Source organism: Bos javanicus, chromosome 15 (assembly GCF_032452875.1).
Source record: "Bos javanicus breed banteng chromosome 15, ARS-OSU_banteng_1.0, whole genome shotgun sequence".
In the NCBI taxonomy this organism is placed as follows: domain Eukaryota; kingdom Metazoa; phylum Chordata; class Mammalia; order Artiodactyla; family Bovidae; genus Bos; species Bos javanicus.
Genome location: NC_083882.1, coordinates 77,451,831 through 77,470,371, shown reverse-complemented (window position 1 = coordinate 77,470,371; position 18,541 = coordinate 77,451,831). Strand labels below are relative to the sequence as shown.

At 60.9% G+C, this 18,541-nt stretch overlaps 1 protein-coding gene across 1 annotated transcript; it reads left to right on the top strand.

Annotated features, from left to right (window-relative positions):
* Window positions 1-466: 466 nt before the first annotated feature.
* Window positions 467-18,222, top strand: MYBPC3 (myosin binding protein C3). Its single transcript, XM_061381451.1, has 34 exons — window positions 467-569; window positions 1,659-1,925; window positions 2,489-2,602; window positions 2,680-2,772; window positions 2,863-3,011; window positions 4,129-4,246; window positions 4,745-4,793; window positions 5,060-5,089; window positions 5,269-5,322; window positions 6,568-6,585; window positions 6,854-7,008; window positions 7,931-8,063; window positions 8,290-8,292; window positions 8,400-8,524; window positions 8,600-8,705; window positions 8,799-8,965; window positions 9,303-9,468; window positions 10,443-10,549; window positions 10,635-10,664; window positions 11,552-11,691; window positions 11,891-11,971; window positions 12,588-12,747; window positions 13,056-13,160; window positions 13,255-13,443; window positions 14,718-14,855; window positions 14,988-15,155; window positions 15,774-15,862; window positions 15,972-16,167; window positions 16,382-16,521; window positions 16,708-16,867; window positions 16,964-17,100; window positions 17,365-17,551; window positions 17,795-17,832; window positions 17,941-18,222. Exons 1-33 carry the CDS (start codon window positions 545-547, stop codon window positions 17,803-17,805), a joined length of 3,810 nt encoding a protein of 1,269 aa, XP_061237435.1. The 5' UTR covers window positions 467-544; the 3' UTR covers window positions 17,806-17,832; window positions 17,941-18,222.
* The last annotated feature ends 319 nt before the right edge of the window (window positions 18,223-18,541 follow it).

Sequence of the window (18,541 nt, the reverse complement as noted above, 5' to 3'; positions counted from 1 at the left end):
TTAGTGGGTCTTGCTCACAGTAGGTCACATGTGATTCACTTCTTCCTGTGTAGCAGCTGATGTTCTTTGCGACTTTGGTGGGGTGGGGGTGTGGAGGCAGTTGCGGGGGTTCAGAAGGACACTCAGGAGGGAAGCCGGGACTCGGGGTCTGTGGGTGTAACCATCACCCAACATGGACGCCTCTGACCCGACAGCTTCAGGGTTCTGGGCCCCACACACCCACACCGCTCAATTTGCTTGTCACAAGGACACACAGCAGGGCTTGGGGTGCCCCTGTGTTCACTGAGGGTTGGGGGGGCAGGATCTGTCCTGTGGGGTTGCTGAGGGAGGGGCCGGGGCCAGCGGAGAAAGCCAGGGCCACACATTCTCCTGGAGAGCCCTTGATCTCAGGAATTTGTCTATATTTAGCAGGTGGCCAGGCAGGGTGCAGATAAGGAAGGTCTGGAGAGGGGGCGGCCCCTTATATAGTCCGGGACCGGAGCCCTGCTCAGAGTCTCTTTGGGTGGCCCGTGCCTGCTCGGTTCCTGCTGTGACCTCTCTCAAGATGCCCGAGCCAGGGAAGAAACCAGGTAGCTCCAGGCCTGGGCTGGGGGCCGACCGTGGGGCAGGGAGGGCTGGGGACATCCTCGGTTAGGGGGTGGGCCCAGGAATGAGCTCCTGAGGGGGTTCCCAGGACAGGGGCTCTGTCCTCCTGGGTCCTTTTTCGATTCTCAGTTTCTCCTTCTCATCGTTCTGATGAGAGTGAGGGTAAACCAGGATCAGGGGCCCAGAGGGGGAGACAGCCAAGGCAGGAAGCCCCCAGGGCCATCGCCCCACTCTCAGGATGCCCGGGGACCCCTCCCTGCCTGCATCCCCATCTTCTGCAGCAAGGTTAGGTCCCGGCTTGCCCTTTGGGGAAAGGCTGCCACAGGAGGCACCACAGGATGACCCCAGACTTGAGCCCATCTCCCTGAACATCTTGGATGGGCCCCTCCCCTCTCTGGGTCTTGGTTTCCCCAACTGTACAAAGAGGGCTTTGGTGGGTTGCTTCTAGTTCTGAGAGTCTCTGCTTTGCCAGCCTGCACCCCTGTGGCCCCCACACCAGGCATGGCCCCCACACTGAGGTGATGCAGGGCCTCTGCTCTGGGGAGAGGGTGGGCAAGAGGTCCCTGAGCCACCGCCAAGGGCAGAGAAAGTCACAGCCCGGAGTCGCCGCCCTGGCCTTCCAAGGTTGTCCAGGTCAGGGATCAGCCCCCCAGCCCCAGCCCTCTCCCAGGCCAGCTTTATCTCACTTGCTGATTCCCAGCCCCAGGCCCTTAGAGGACAAATTTAGCCACGTCCAAGTAGGCAGAGTGCTGGCCCCTTGCCAAGGGCCGCAGTTGGTGGGGGCTGGGCTTCCACAAGCAGAGAGGGTGGGCTCTTCAGGGACACACCTAGCAAAATTCCTCAGGCCTGGTTCTCCCACTTCCTGGCTGTGTGATCTTGGGTAAGTCACTTAACTTCTCTGAGCCTCAGAGCCCTCCTCTGGGGATGATAACTGCACCTACCTCATAGAGCCGTTGGAGTATTAAACGAGGTGATCCATTAAAGTGCTCACCACCTTATTTAATAAGAGGGTGTGTAGGAGTGGGGTCCAGGGACAAGCCAGGGGACCCCTGCAAACTCCATTGGCCCCTCAGCCTCCGCCTTCAGCAAGAAGCCACGGTCCGCAGAGGTGGCCGCCGGCAGCTCTGCCGTGTTCGAGGCCGAGACAGAGCGGGCAGGACTGAAGGTGCGCTGGCAGCGGGCGGGCAGCGACATCAGTGCCAGCGACAAATACAGCCTGGCAGCCGAGGGCACGCGGCACACGCTGACCGTGCGGGATGTGGGTCCCGCCGACCAGGGCTCCTACGCGGTCATCGCTGGCTCCTCCAAGGTCAAGTTTGACCTCAAGGTTGTAGACGCAGGTAAGCGCCTGGGCAGCCTTCCCTGAAGTTGGAGCAGCCCCGCCAGCTCTCTGTCGATCACGGCACAGGAGCTGTCTTCCCACTTTCTCGCCTTGGCCCTGGTTGCACCCTCAGCCCGCCGTGGCCTTTTCCCGTTTTCTGTAGCAAGACCTTTCTGAGTGTCCCCGCGAGGCTCCCTGGCCCATCTGGGCCGATCTGGAGGTGGGGGAAGTTCAGAGATGAGTCAGACGTAACACTGACCTCCCGCTGGACACCCCCACATGGATGGGAACTTGGTGGGCTGGGTGTGCTGGCAGGGAAGCCCCTATGGCTGTGTGCTGAGCCCCAGCCCAGCTTGACGGGCTGGACCAAGACCCAAGCCTGGAGAAGGAGAGGAGGGATGTTCAGGCCGACCCTCTGAGATGAGGGCACAGACAACTGGTGAGGGCAGGGAGAAGGTGAAACGCAGGCTGGATGGACTTCTTGCAAAGATGGGAAGGACCAGGGACAAGACTACCGGGGCGTGGGGGCAGCGGGGCTCTGATTAGAAGCTGCTCCACAACCCCCAACCTGATCCGCTCCAGGGAAAGCGGAGCCTGTGTCAGCCCCTGCTCCCGCCCCCACCGAGGCCCCTGGAGCCCCGGGAGAGGCCCCGACCTCTGCCCCTGAGGTGGAAGCAGGCGCCCCCAGTCCCGAAGGTGAGAGGAGCGGGGCAGGGAGGCCGGGTCGGTGGATGGGGGTGTCCCAGGGCAGGTCTCAAATGCCTCTACCACAGGGTCCGGCTCAGCGGCCCCTGAGGGCTCCAGTGCCCCTGGCGACCCCATCGGCCTCTTTGTGATGAGGCCACAGGACGGCGAGGTGACCGTGGGTGAGTGTGGGGCTGCTGCCCCCAAGGGCGAGGTGGGGGACGGAGGCACAGGGCGTCCCCCAAGCCCAGACGGTCACGCCTCTCCGGCAGGTGGCACCATCACCTTCTCAGCCCGCGTGGCCGGAGCCAGCCTCTTGAAACCGCCCGTAGTCAAGTGGTTCAAGGGCAAGTGGGTGGACCTGAGCAGCAAGGTCGGGCAGCATCTGCAGCTGCACGACAGCTACGATCGGACCAGCAAGGTGGGGCCCGCGGGCACAGGGTCACAGGGACGCACAGCGAGGGGATGTGGAGAGCCCCTGGAAGGCCCGGGGGGGCACAGAGAGGCAGGGAGGCACTGAGACCTGAGCCACAGAGGAGGTGCAGAGAAGGGGTGTGGAAAGCCTGCAAAGCTGGTTGGGGGGTCAGCGGCACACAGTGAGCTTGGCGAGGCTCAGAGGAGGGTTATTGGGGGCATAGAAGGACATGGGGGCTCAGAGGCGTGATAGTCTCATGTGTGCGCTCAGTCGTGTCCGACCTTTGCGACCCCATGGACTGTAGCCTGCCAGGCTCCTCTGTGCATGGGATTTCCCAGGAGTGGGTTGCCATTTCCTCCTCCAGGGGATCTTCTCGACCTGGGGGTCAAACCTATGTCTCCTGCGTTGGCAGGTGGATTCTTTAGCACGGAACCACTAGGGAAGCTGTGATAGTCTCAGGGGGGCATAATAAAGCCTGGGGGCATCAGTCAGTGAGGCTGCAAAGGCCCCATATGGAAGGCTATCAGCTCATGGGGCCCTCGATGAGCAACCACAATTCTCTACACACACGAGGAAACCAAAGCTTGAGAGGTTGCTGTTGCTGGTCCCAGGTCACTCAGAGCCAGGCCTGGAACCTGTGCTTTGACTCCCAGCCTTTGCTCCTCCCACTCTTCCACAGTCCTGGCCCAGGCAAGGGGGCTTCTGGAAGGATAGGGTGGACATGTTCAGTTGTGTGGGCAGTTCCCTGAGCAAAAATGCCTTTTTTGGGGGGCTGAACTGCGTGGCTCTCAGAATCTCTAATCGGTGATCCAACCTGGGCCCATTGCAGTGAAAGCATGGAGTCCTAACCACTGGACTGCCAGGAAATTCCCCCAAAATGCCTCATCCTAAGCGAATGCCACGTGCCTTATAGCCACCCCTGATTTCTATTTTATCACCACCCTGTGCCAGCAGACAGCAATGTGTCTTGAGAAGGGGTCCCTTTTTTATGTATCCAAAACGGAATGGATTCATTTAAGCCCCGAAGGGTGAGAAGGTCGGTGGTCCCCAGCCACCCCGGCTCCTTTCGGGTGCAGGGCCTTGTCTCCCGGCCTCCAGCCTCCCCGACACCTGCCCTCCACAGGTCTACCTGTTTGAGCTGCGCATCATGGATGCCCAGACCACCTTTGCCGGCGGTTACCGCTGTGAGGTGTCCACCAAGGACAAATTTGACAGCTGCAACTTCAACCTCACTGTCCATGGTGAGGGGCCCTGTGGCGTCTGTTGGGTTCAGGCTCCCCGTGGGTCCGGTCCCCACCCCTGCCTCCACTTCCCAGTACTAACGGGGATGCTGAGGCCTGGCCATACGCCCGCTGATCACACGCTCAGTGCTATTCACACAGAAGCATGCAAGAAATACATCGGGGCTTCTAGGCTTGGGGTGGGGCTTGACCTCAGATCTCCTCTGGGTATCATCTTGGTGTCTGATGATTAGGCACTGGTGAAGAGGTGAAGGGTGAGTCGAGACATGGGAGGGAGATGAATCTGGAAGGTATTGGGGACCATGAACTGCGCCACGTCCCTGGTTCCTCAGCGCGGGCTGGGAAAGGTTCAGGGGGCAGGTTCCTGGGACAGATGCCCACTGTCAAGGGGTCATAGGTGGGCAGGCCTGTGACACCAGGAGATCCCAGGGCAGGGCTCCTGGGCAGGCCCCCTCTAAAGCCTTCCCCCTGACTCTCGTCCCCCCTCTTTGAAACCAGAGGCCGTTGGCCCTGGAGATGTGGACCTCCGATCAACTTTCCGCCGCACGTGAGTGGCCCTCTCTCCTCGGGGCTGTGGGGGAGGCCAGTGCTGGGGTCTGTGGCCCCTTGGGGTCAGGGCCAGGGTGATGTGGGGGCCCAGGGCTGGGGTGGGATGTTGGGGGGACCAGGACTGGGGTTGATACGGGGGTCAGAGCAGGGGCATAACATAGGGACCAGGGCTTGGGGTCATGTGAATGGCCAGACTGAAATGGATGGGTGTGGAAGAGAGTAAGCTCCCTGGGCAGGTGAAAAATCTGAGTCTTATCCCCGCAGGAGCCTGGCTGGAGGCGGTCGGCGCATCAGGTGCCCCTTCCTATCCACCTGTATGGTGACCCCAGGGGTCTGAGACGGGGCGGGGGGGGCACGCCCGCTCCGTCAGTGTCCCTGTCTCTCCCTCGCCCCAGCCCACCCCCACCCCGCTCCCAGACCCTTCTATTCGTAGTTGGCTCTGTCGTGGCCTCACTGGGGGTTCCTCTCCGCAGCGACAGCCATGAAGACGCTGGGACTCTGGACTTCAGCTCGCTGCTGAGGAAGAGGTAAGCCCAGGGAAGCAGCTCCCAGAACACGTGGCTCCCTGATGCCAGCCCTGTGGTTTTCCAGCTGTGTGACCCCGAGCAGGTCATGCACCTCTCGGAGCTAGTTTCCTTGTCTGTCGGACGGGACAGTCCAGGTGCTGGGAAGAGTCAGAGGGCTCAGCAGAGGTTACATCCCATGTACTAACATCCTCACACTGTTCCCGTTACCAGCCTACACTTGAGTCTGTGATGGCTCTTCCCAATAGGCTCTGGAGACCCACAAGCTGGGAGAGGGCTCCAAAGCCTCAGGAATTGCCCACCTAGGCCACACAGTGCAACTGACCCGTGTGCTCTGTGTCCTGTCCCTCCCTCTCTTGGATCCTGCATTACGGCCAGTGCTGCTTCAGCCCAGAGAATGAGCACTGGGGTCAAGTGCTTTGAGGGTAGCAGGGCCATCCCCACCAGGGCAGATGACAGATGACAAGGCTGGGGATCAGACTGACCTGGGTGAGGATCCGGGCGAGGATCTCCACTGACTGGGGAGTCTCTGAGCCTCCGGCTTTCCTGACACTCACCTATCAGAGCTCAGGAGGAATAAACAAGGCCACGGGTGCCCTGTAAACGGAAAGGTGTGAGTGCAGGGAGGAAAGTGGAGGTGAGGCCCCATGTGCTGTGGGTCACGGAGGGATGACCGTGCCTTGTTTCTGAGTCCACACTTGTATTGTGTGCTGCATGACAGGCCAGTAAGTCGAAGGACAACTTGTCGGGGGCAAAGAATAAGGACTTTATTCAGAAAACCAGCAAACCAAAGATGGTGGACTAATGTCCCAAAGAACCATCTTACCCCAGTTAGAATTCTGGTCTCTTCTACTGAAAGGGGGAGGGGGTGTGGCTGGTTATTGCAGACTTCTTAGAAGAATGCTTTGTTCTTGCAGCCCTCAAGGTAGATTTGGTCACACTGTTCTTGTAAACTCCCCACAAGATAATTGTTATCTTTTGTAACTTTTTATCTCCATACGAATGAAAAGCGTTCTATACCTTTAAAGGTCCAGCCAGGGAGACACAGCCTTGAGAATGGAGAATGTCATATACTTTATAGTTCAGGGTATAGACAACATGCTTTTACAAGGGTGCAGAGCCAGCTTGACGAAGCACAGGCAACAGAGCACAAGGGTTGTGCTAAAGGCATGGACTCAATATGGAGTCACCTTTGTTCTCTGTTCCGTCTCTAATGTGTACACTGCCCTTCTTTCCTGCCTGGAGCAGCAGTTTACGGACCCCGAGGTGAGTGTCCCAGGAAGCACCGCCCCCCCCCCCGCCCTTATCACCCCTGCTTCAGCCAGGAGCCCCTCCCCGTCCCAGTCCCCCACACTGAACACCTAAGGCCTCATGATCCCCAGAACTGGTCCAGGATCCACTCCAGTTCAAGCTGCCCCACCAGAAGGGAAGGGTCAGCGGGGCGGGGGCAGCTCCCGCTTGCGGAGGGGAGGGCAGGGGGACAGCAACTCTGTCCTGGCCACGGGGGCTCTGAGGCCTTGCCACGTGGACGCAGGCTGGAGGCCCCCGCCGAGGAGGACGTGTGGGAGATCCTGCGGCAGGCACCCCCGTCGGAGTACGAGCGCATCGCCTTCCAGCATGGAGTCACCGACCTGCGGGGCATGCTCAAGAGGCTCAAGGGCATAAAGCGGGACGAGAAGAAAAGCACAGGTGAGCCTCCAGCGCAGAGCCAGGCGAGGCGAAGGCTGGTTGAGCGCCTGCCTAGATGTGCGTGGGCACGTGCACGCACGGCGGCGCGCAGACGCAGGCATGTGCACACAGCGCGGCACGCAGACGCGCTGCCGGGAAAGAGCGGCATCCAGCTTGACTCAGAGACACCCGGGAAGGGACCATTTGGGTGAACGTCCTCTTCTGTGGGGGGGAAAAAGCTGGGGTGCCCGGGTTGGCATCTGGTCACACAGAAAAAGAAAAGGGCAGTTAGCCCCGAGATGCCACAGGAAGAGGACGGAGCCCAGGCCAGCCCTCCTCTCCACAGCCAAAGCCAGGAGGCCCCTTCCTCCCCGACCCGCCCTTGGGGAAAAAAGTAGCCTGCTTGATTCTCCCCATACCCCCCAGAAGGGGAGGAAGCCAGTTTAGCCCAGAGGACACTGCCCCCTCCCCCGACCCGGGAAGAGAAAACCCTGGTTAAGCCCCCTCACAGGCCAACAGAACAGGTGGGTGCAGGTGAGCACCCCCGGCCCCCACCCCAGGTGGGTCAGAGGCGAGGGCTCGGGTCAGCCCTTCCCCATCGCGGGCTTGACATGGAGACCCCGAGTTGAGACGGCGGAGGCACCTAGAAGGAGGGCATGAACCTGGGGGTTGCCACAAAAACAGACCGGAGAGGAAGAGAAGGCCCATTTGTCCCACCACCCATTCTCCTGCCAAGCTCCTGCCTTTCTGGAAGCCCTGAACCCTAGCTCTGAGCTGAGCAGGTGAAGTGGACCCCAGGGAAGGAAGCCAGAGAGACAAGAAGCTGACAGAGATAAGGAGACAGTCACAGCAGAGGCACAGAGAGAGACGTGGGGAGGTGGGACCGTGTCCTCCTGGCCTGGGCCAGCCTGGGGAGCCGGGGGCTGAGGGTGGGGGTGCTCAGCCTTTCAGAAGAAGCTGCAGCCGGCCTACCAGGTGAGCAAGGGCCACAAGATCCGGCTGATGGTGGAGCTGGCCGACCCTGACGCCGAGGTCAAGTGGCTTAAGAACGGACAGGAGATTCAGATGAGCGGCAGGTGAGGGCGGGTGCTGGGGCCTGGGGGTGCTGGGGCCGGGAAGGGCTGCCCCCCAACCCTGCGTTCCCTGCCTCTCTCTCCGCCCCTGCCCTCTGGCCAGCTCTCACTCCCTATCTCTGTCTCTCCCCATTTCTCTGGGTTCTAACTCTTGTCTCTGTTTCTTCCCGGCTCTCTCGATCTCGCTCCTCGCATCGGGAATGCTCCATGGGCCTCTTCTGCTCTGCAGCAAGTAAGGTTGGGCTGGGGGCACAGGGGTCCCGATGGGGGTTTGAGGGGGCACCCAGGGCCCAGGCGGGGAGTCCATGGGTCTCCTGCCCCCACCCCGGCCTTACCCAGGTACATCTTCGAGTCCATCGGCGCCAAGCGCACGCTGACCATTAGCCAGTGCTCGCTGGCGGACGACGCAGCCTACCAGTGCGCGGTGGGTGGCGAAAAGTGCAGCACCGAGCTCTTCGTCAAAGGTGGGCCCGGCGCCCTGAGACCCCGAGAGGGGACCCACAGAGCGGCCCGCCCATCTCGCTCCCTCCGCTTGACAGAGCCCCCCGTGCTGATCACGCGGCCTCTGGAGGACCAGCTGGTGATGGTGGGACAGCGAGTGGAGTTTGAGTGTGAAGTGTCTGAGGAGGGGGCGCAGGTCAAATGGTGAGTGCCAAGGCAGGGTGTCGTGGGGCAGGGCCGGGGGCCTGGGGTGTCCCCAGAGGGGGCCCTGGCACCTGCTGCCCACCCTCTGGCCAGGCTGAAGGACGGGGTGGAGCTGACCCGGGAGGAGACCTTTAAATACCGGTTCAAGAAGGACGGTCAGAAGCACCATCTGATCATCAACGAGGCGACACTGGAGGATGCCGGGCACTATGCGCTGCGCACCAGTGGGGGCCAGGCTCTGGCTGAGCTCATCGTGCAGGGTGAGCCCCCAGCCACGGGCGGGGATCAAGCAAAGCCAGCATCAAGGCCCGCGTGGTCCTGGACATGCCACTTCAATACCTCAAACCTCACTCTCCTCATCCATAAAATGGGGATGCTGGGGTGACCACCTGGAGAGTGTTGGGAGGTTCAGATGGGCCTGGTTAGCGTCACCCACCCCGGCGCACTTAGGTTCCTTGTGTACACAGCACCGTCACAGGCACACAGGCATTGCACTCATGCACGCACTCATGTGTTTTCACAAGCCCAGGAGATCTCCGCAGGGATTCCCACCCACACATACCCGCCCCAGCTCACTGGCTCTGCCCTGCCCCACAGAGAAGAAGCTGGAGGTGTACCAGAGCATTGCAGACTTGACGGTGGGCTCAAAGGACCAGGCTGTGTTCAAGTGTGAGGTGTCAGATGAGAACGTGCGGGGCGTATGGCTGAAGAACGGAAAGGAGCTGGTGCCTGACAGCCGCATAAAGGTGTCCCACATCGGGCGGTGAGTGTGCAGGATGTGCCAGGGACAGTCACAGAGAGACAGCAAGAAACAGAGAGACACAGGCAGAGGCAGGGACAGACACACAGAAAAACAGACTGAAGCAAAGAAAAAGAGACGGACAGAGAGAGAGAGAGCTAAGAGTGAGCTAGAGACAGAGACTGAGAGACGGGAGAGAGAGATGAACAGAAAGGGACAGACACACGGTCAGGACAGAGACAAAGAGGAGAAGGGACGCACCCAAGTGTGGAGAGGCAGAAGCGTACGGAAAAGGAAGGTCCCTTAGAGATGGAGGGGAAGTCGGAGACAGATGAGGCAGTGAGAGAGACAGGCTGGGACCCCCAGCTCGGGACCAGGGCGGGGCAGGGCGCACGGGGCATGGCTCTGGCCAGGGGCCCTCACTGTCTCCCACTCTCTTACTCATACCCTGAGTATCTGGGCCAGCCCGTGCTGGGCCCAAGGTCACAGAGATTAATGTGACAAGCCCCTGCCCAGTCTCCAAGGGCCCAGCCAAAGGGACACGTCTACGCTGCCTACCTCTGAAAGCAGGCAAGGGAGCGGAAAAATTCAAAAGCAGAGAAAGCACTCAAAAAAAATTTTTATTTTTTGGCTGTTCTGGGTCCTTGTTGGTGTGCACAGGCTTTCTCGAGCTGCGGCAAGCGGGAGCTCCCCTGTGGTTGCAGTGCTGGGGCTCCTCATTGCGGTGGTGGTTCATTTTGAGGAGAACCCACTCTAGGTGCACCTGCTTTAGTTGCTCCTCAGCATGTGAGATCTTCCCGGACAAGGGGTCGAACTCATGTCCCCTGCGTTGGCAGGTGAATTCCTAACCACTAGACCACCAGGGAAGTCCAAGAAAACACTCTGCACACCATTGAGCCAGGGCAGGGCGAGGGCTCCCTGGAGCCCTGGCTGGGGTGTCTGGTGAGGCAAGGGGTACGTGGCCCAGCAGGGTCCCTTGAGCCACGACTGCCCTGTAGGGTCCACAAGCTGACCATTGACGACGTCACGCCCGCAGACGAGGCGGACTACAGCTTTGTGCCGGAAGGCTTCGCCTGTAACCTGTCTGCCAAGCTCCACTTCATGGGTGAGCCGGTGCTGAGGGGCAGAGGGGCCCCTGCTGCTGGGCCCGTCCTGCACCCTGGTGCCACTTGCTCTTCCATCTCTTGCAGAGGTCAAGATTGACTTCGTGCCCAGGCAGGGTGAGTCTCGGACCCCGGCATGCTGCCTCCCCCACCCCGCCAGGGTCTCCTCTCCACTCAACAGAAGCAGGGAGCCGGGAGTCGGGACCTGGCTCAGCCTGAGGCCCAGCCTCAGCTCTGCCACTCTGACCGCAGGCCAGCTGCAGTCTATCTCAGTCTCAGTTTCCTCACCTCTAAAACGGGGACCCCGAAGTGGCTCCCCAGTGGGGTGATAGGAATGATGACCTAAGGTGGTATGTGTGAGCTTACAGAGGACATCACAGTTGTGGGGTTTTATTATTAATCTTTTTTGCTTTTAAGAAGTACCTCTCCTGCATTTAGATTAAACTGTGATCAGGCATTTTAGGATTTTAACTTCAGGAGACTTGTCCAGGCTGAGGCGGGCTCTAGGCCAGGGCTTTCCAAACAGGGTTCAGTAAGTTTGAGAAACTCTGAGCTGTCCGTCTGTCCTACTGCTTGTTGCTTCAGAAAGCGCATGGGCATGTCAGAGGCTCTGAAAAGTCCTACTCAAGTTGGTTTAACCCAGGGTTTCTTAAATATTTTCCATGGAACCTTTTTTTTTCTAGCAAGACACTGGTGTTCCCCCAAACACAATCTGAGAAATGCCATCCTAGGTGACCCAACGTTATGAACCTCCCTGGGAACTTCCTGGGCAGATGGCAGTTTTAGGTGTGATCGGGCACGGTTACACAGGTGTATATGTGTGTTAGTACTCATTAAGCAGTGTGCTCAGTGTTGGCATTTGATTGTATGCAAACTATACCTCGAGAAAATAAATTCAGAAGATAAACCAACTCCCAGGGGCATGTGCTTTTTCCAGTTCTCCCTTCTTTCAGAGGCCTGGGGCCCTTTTCTTCTTTCTATGACCTGTTCTGTCTCCCTGCCAGAACCTCCCAAGATCCACCTGGACTGCCCGGGCCGCGTGCCAGACACCATCGTGGTTGTGGCCGGGAACAAGCTACGCCTGGACGTCCCTATCTCCGGGGATCCTGCTCCCACTGTGATTTGGCAGAAGGCCATCACAAAGGTACTGTGGACCCCTCCCCCCACGCCCCCATCTGTAAAATGGGCGCGTGGGCCCAGCACGCTCCCCACCCCACCTGCACACGCCCTACAGCTGGCCGGGGGTGGGCAGAGCAAGGACAGGGTGCTTGGCAGGGTTCCCTCCAGGCCAAACCAGACCTTCCTCCTCCGCCCTCCCTCCTTCCTTCCCGTCCTGTTTCCAGGGGAATAAGGTCCCAGCAGGGCCAGCCCCCGATGCATCAGAGGAGTCAGGTGCCGGTGACGAGTGGGTGTTTGACAAGAAGGTGAGTGAGGCTGGAGGAGGCTCGTTTGGCTGCCGTGAGTTTCTGTCCACGTGGGATCCGCCCTCAGGCGAGGTCTCTGTTGAGATGCCCCATTGGGCCAGCTGTGTTCCTGCCCCAGGCAGGGTCTCCACCCTCCACACCCCAGGAAGTCGTTCGGACTTGCGGGCTCCCTGGCTCTTGTCTTCCTGAGCCCACCTTGACTTTGTGCTCCCTCCCCGTGGGGGAGTAGGTCCTTGGCCCTTTTCGGTCGGAGTCGCAGCCAGGGCACCGCTCTTGGCTTTTCTTTCTCCTCCACGCACTGCTGCTTCCTCTGCCCAGCTGAGGTCTTTTGAGACCCTCACAGTAATTGTGTGAGGTCGTTTAGGTCAGAAAGTCAGACTGAGGATGGAGAGGACAGGTGACTGCCTGAAGTTCCGTGACAAAGTGAGGGCCGTGCTCCGGCAGGTGGTGGGAAAGGGTCTTGGATTAGACACTCACACGGTGGTTTCCACTGAGGCTGTGTCTCCCCAGCAGACCCGGGCTGAGCTGCGTGTCCACCTCAGGGCTGTCAGCGGCTGCAGGAACCCCTGGGGTCTGACTTGAGCCCCACCCCCCCCAACTCCTCCTCCCCCGCCAGCTGCTGTGTGAGACAGAGGGCCGGGTCCGAGTGGAGACCACCAAGGACCGCAGCATCTTCACCGTCGAGGGGGCCGAGCGGGAGGACGAGGGTGTCTACGTGGTCACGGTGAAGAACCCCGTGGGGGAGGACCAAGTCAGCCTCACGGTCAAGGTCATCGGTGAGGCGGGGGTCCAGGGGAGAGCACGGAGGTAACCAGGGAGGACCCGGCTGTTCAGTCCTTTAGGCTCTCAGCAGACGTCGCGGGGCCCTCTCAGATTGGTAGAGCGGGTTGGGACTTGGACCTGGGGGCACACAGGCAGTGGGGAGCCGTAGTCGGCTGATTGCAGGCTGGTGACCTGATGAGAACTGTTCTGGAAAGATGGTGTTAGCCTGTGGGGGTACGGGGGAGCCTGTTGGTTAGGGTGGTGAGGGGATGGGCACCGTTGGCCCCGGCTGGGCAGGGCACATGAGGGTCCACTCCCCCAGATGTGCCGGATGCTCCTGCGGCCCCTGAGATCAGCAAGGTGGGCGAGGACTCGTGCACGGTGTGCTGGGAGCCCCCGGCCTACGACGGCGGGCAGCCGGTCCTGGGTGAGCTGCGGGCATGGGACTGAGCCCTGGGCAGGGCGTGTGGGGTGGGGGGGCTGAGCTGCAGGCAGACCAGCGCGCCGGCCTCCCCATCCAGGCTACATCTTGGAGCGCAAGAAGAAGAAGAGCTACCGGTGGATGCGGCTGAACTTTGACCTGCTTCGGGAGCTGAGCCACGAGGCACGGCGCATGATCGAGGGCGTGATCTATGAGATGCGGGTCTACGCAGTCAACGCCGTGGGCATGTCCAGGCCCAGCCCTGCCTCCCAGCCCTTCATGCCCATCGGTGAGCCTGCAAGTGCCCCCAGCCCTGCCCCGGGCCACCGCGGCCAGGGTGCAGTAACCACAGCCATTCTGCGGGCTGCGTTCACACCCCTCGACTTCCTTCATTCCCGTCATCTCACAGGTGAAGAAAGGGAGGCTCTGGGAAGTAAATTACTTGGGAGCCCAGCTGGCAGCGGGTGAGACTCGCCTCTCCAGCCCCACTTTCTGCATCTGTGAAGTGGGGGTAATGACAGTGTCTGTTTCACAAAACTGCTGTTAAGATGAAGTGAGAGCACGCAGGGGGAGCATCTGGCGTAGATGCTTCTTTTCCCCCCTTACCCACTCTCTTCAGCCAGGGTTTGTGAGCCAGGGAAGGGGTGAGGGCAGGGGGCTGCTGAGGGTGTGAGGGATGTCTGTCTGTGGAAAGCGCCTTGGACCAGGAACCAGAGCCAGCACCTTCGTCCCCAGGAGGAATATCTGGAGTCATGGTCTCCCCCGAGCCTCAGTTTCTGCATCTGTATAATGGGGGTTGAGAAAGTCCCCAGGAGGAATGTCTGGAGTCATGGTGTCCCCCGAGCCGCTGTTTGTGCATCTGTATAATGGGAGTTGAGAAAGTCCCCAGGAGGAATGTCTGGAGTCATGGTGTCCCCCGAGCCTCTGTTTGTGCATCTGCATAATGGGAGTAGAGAAAGTCCCCAGGAGGAATGTCTGGAGTCATGGTCTCCCCCCGAGCCTCAGTTTCCACATCTGTATAATGGGGGTTGAGAAGTTAGAGCAGCCCCCGAGGGTGTGGCACTCTTGAGGATCCCTGTCAGTGTCAGGACCCATAGGTCTAGGGGACAGGGTGGCTGGCCATAGTGGGGCAGACACAGGGAGGGGCAAGGTTTGGTGAGATGGCAGGAAGAAGGTGCTCTGGGGGCAAGGGCTCAAGCCTCCCTCTTTAGGGACTGACTGCAGTTTTCTCAGCTCACTTGTACAATGCCAGGAAACTTCCATGTTTTGGGTTAGTTTTCCCTTAAATTACATCTGTAGCGTCTTCTGCTCCGTCTGAAAGAAGCGACTCCTTCTAAGCATGTTGGTATTTGGGGTGTCTTTTTAGATCTTTCTTCTGTAATTGCTGGTGCTGTCTGGGTGCGTGTTTGTTTCTAAGTCTTTCTAGAGACATGTGTTTTAACAAAGCTGGGCTATTTCTCAAGTGCTTGAAGGCCAGTGGAAGGGGGAGGGTTTCCCTGGATCCTTCAGTTGCACTGACGGGTGCAGCCTTGCTCAGACCCCGTCTGCCTCCCCTCTGCCCAGGCCCGCCCAGTGAGCCCACCCACCTGGCGGTGGAGGACATCTCCGACACCACCGTCTCCCTCAAGTGGAGGCCCCCCGAGCGCGCGGGAGCCGGAGGCCTGGACGGCTACAGCGTGGAGTACCGCCGGGAGGGCTCCGGTGAGGGCGCTGCAGGGCCCGGGCCCCCTGCCCCCTGCCCCCTGCCGGGCCTGCCAGCCACCGGGAGGTGGGCAGCAGGCTGCAGACCCTGCCGGCCTTGCCGCCTCACGGCCGCCTCCGCCCCACCCGCAGGCTCGGCGTGGGTGTCTGCCCTGCCAGGGCTGATAGAGCGCACTTCACTGCTGGTGAAGGACCTGCCCACTGGCGCCCGCGTGCTCTTCCGTGTGCGGGCACACAATTTGGCGGGGGCTGGACCCCCCGTCACCACCAAGGAGCCTGTGACGGTGCAGGAGTTGCTGCGTGAGTGCCCCCCGCATGCAGGGAGGTGGGGGCGGTTGGGGAGAGCCTGCCAGAGGGAGGAGAGTGCCGGGCAGGGACGAGGGGCCGGCCCCCTTACCCCGGGGGTGGCACGTGTGGGGCCTCCTGCCTGGCCGCTCCCTGTCAGTCCCCGGTTCGGACCCGGGAAGGCGCAGGTTGTTGCACCATCACCGTCGAGCTGTTCTGGGGGTCTCTCAGCTCCATCAGTTCGGCGTTGTCCACGTGCTCAGTACAGAGCAGTGAGGTCACTTGGCGTCAGGTTGGCCCCTGGGGGGATCCACTTTCCATTAGTCTGTCACCAGCAAAGAGTGGATCGTTGAGGAACTGCTGCTCAGAGTGGACAGAGAAAACAGCAGGGGGCGTAGAGGCAAAGGCCTAGATTAGCATCCCGGCCTGTGGCAGACTGGCTGTCGGACCGTGAACAAGTCCTTCACCCGCTCTGGTCCGTGCCTGTGTCGCAGCATGAAGCTCGGTGGTGGCGGGAGCCCTGGGACCTTTGGGGCTGGGGCTGGGCGGCGGGAGGAGAGGGGGGCCCAGCCACGGCTCTCCAGCCTTGCCTGGGCCTGCAGGCCCCACCAAGCCGCTCTCCTGTGCCCACAGAGCGGCCTCGGCTGCAGCTGCCCAGACACCTTCGCCAGACCATCCAGAAGAGGGTCGGGGAGCCCGTGAACCTCCTCATTCCTTTCCAGGTAGGGCTGGCTGGCCCCTGCCCTGGCACACTCGCACGTCCTCAGCAGGGCTGGGGCAGGGGCCGGGAGGGTGGGCCAGGCTCGCCGCTGAGCTGTGCTCCTCCAACAGGGCAAGCCCCGGCCTCAGGTGACCTGGACCAAGGAGGGGCAGCCGCTGGCGGGCGAGGAGGTGAGCATCCGCAACAGCCCCACGGACACCATCCTGTTCATCCGGGCCGCGCACCGCGCCCACTCGGGCACCTACCAGGTGACGCTGCGTGTGGAGGACATGGAGGACAAGGCCCAGCTGGTGCTGCAGGTCGTTGGTGCGTGGCCCAGGGCACCCCTGCAGCCCCTCCAGCCCGAGCAGGGCTGCCGCTCGCCATCTTGCAGGCCCGGGGCCCCTCCTCTGGGAGGCCCAGAGCCCCTGCTGAGGATGGCGGCCGGGTCCTGGCAGGCAGGGGGGCCCCTGGAGCCTGCGTCCCCTGTCTGTACTCAATGTCAGAGGCGTGGGCTTCCAGCTGAATCTGTCTCCTGCAGACAAGCCAAGTCCGCCCCAGGATATCCAGGTTGCAGAGGCGTGGGGGTTCAATGTGGCTCTGGAGTGGAAGCCACCCCAAGATGATGGGAACACAGAGCTCTGGGGGTACACGGTTCAGAAGGCCGACAAGAAGACCATGGTGAGCCTGGGGCCGGGCCCCAGGTCCCTGCCTGGGGCCCAGCTGCCCTTCCCCGCCCTTGGGCGGGGCCCTCCTCTCTGCCCTGGTTCCCTCCACAGTGAGGGCGCAGACAACAGGGGTGCCCGAGAGAGGCCCTGGCAGTGCGTAGGGCCTGCCTCAGGGAACCTTTCCTTCCCTGCCCACCAGGAGTGGTTCACCGTCCTGGAGCATTACCGCCGCACCCACTGCGTCGTGTCGGAGCTCATCATCGGCAACAGCTACTACTTCCGGGTCTTCAGCCATAACACAGTGGGGCCCAGCGACACAGCCGCCACCACCAAGGAGCCGGTCCTTATCCCCAGACCAGGTGCTGGGCCTTCACTCTGGTCCCCGGGGTGGGCAGGGCTGGGAGGCGAGCCTGGCTGGGTGCGGCCCTCTGGGTGCTGAGTTCTGACCCCCACAGGCATCACGTATGAGTTGCCCAAGTACAAGGCCCTGGACTTCTCTGAGGCCCCCAGCTTCACCCGCCCGCTGGTGAACCGATCGGTCATTGCCGGCTATAACACTACTCTCTGCTGTGCCGTTCGGGGCAGCCCCAAGGTAGGGACCTGGGGGCGCTGGTCCAGGCCAATCCAGGAGAGCTGCCTGTGGGCCCCCACCTCGAGCAGTCCTCTTCGCGGGCTACCCCTGCTTCCTCTCCACCCCAGGGGTCAGGTGTCTCTGTGAACAGGGCCGAGACAGTCCTGCTGGCTCCGTCTGTCCTCAGCCTTGGCCAGTCTGGGACTCTAGCAGGTGCTCAGAGGAGAAACAAACGTCGGGTCTCCTTCCATCTGAGTGCGCTCCCTCCCGCCCTACTATCTGCAGCCCAAGATTTCCTGGTTCAAGAATGGCCTGGACTTGGGCAAAGACGCCCGCTTCCGCATGTTCAGCAAGCAGGGAGTGCTGACCCTGGAGATCAGAAAGCCCTGCCCCTTCGATGGGGGCATCTACGCCTGCAGGGCCACCAACTTAGAAGGGGAGGCCCAGTGCGAGTGCCGCCTGGAGGTGCGAGGTGAGGAGCCACCGGGCCAAGGCCGGGTGCCCCGGGGACGCTGGGCTTCTGCCCTGCTGCGCGGGCCCAAGCTGCTGCTCTGGCTGAGAGCGCGGCTGGCACAGCCGGGTGGTACTGGCCCCTGCACTTTGCTGCCAGAGCTGTTCCCTGAGCCTTCCCGAAGGCTGGGGGTGGGGGCGGGGGCCACACGTGGTGCTGGGAGGTTGCAGCACAGATTCGGCATGGCCGCCGCCTCTCCCACAGTGCCTCAGTGACCGGGCTGGCTCCCTGTGGATGGCCAGGTATGTGCTCCAGATCACCCTTGGTCCAGGGGCAGCCACCAGGAGGTGGGGTCCAAGAGGCTGTTAGGGTTTCAGCCCAGCTCACTCAGATGGGAACCTGTATTACAGATGCAGCTGGAGCTGGCCCGTATGCCAGGAGCCTGGAAGGAAGCTGGATAGGCCACCTTCCTGCTGCTGGATGTGTGTGCAAGTGTGTACACTGGAGTTGGGGGGGGGCACCCGTAGGGCAGCATAGTCACGACAAGCGGGCACATTCTGACCTCAGAGCTCCATGCGGAAGCTCTCAGACCCTGTGTGGGCTTTGGAAGTGGTTGCTGGGACGGGCCTTTCTGGCCTGCCGTGCTTTCTCAGCGTGTAAGGGCAATAAAAGATCGGTGCAGCCACTGAGAACTGACTTTTGTCCAAGGTGCCTGTTTTCACAAGAAGCACAGGAAAATTTATATTGAAAACAAACAAGGCCGGTGTTCTTTCTCCTGGATGAATTAAACGAGGACCAGAACAGGGTCCTAAATTCACGAAACAATAATAGAAGGAACTCAGTCTCCCTGACCTTCCGTTGAGGAAACCAAGGAGCTGTGACAGAGGAAAGTGCACTGTTATTAGCAAAAGGGCCAGAAGCCCCAGGCTCTGCCGTTGTCGTCCTGGCGACCGTGGTCACGGTGGCCTGGTGAGGGATAGTGACGGGCGTCTGTGTTTCTTTGCCCACAAG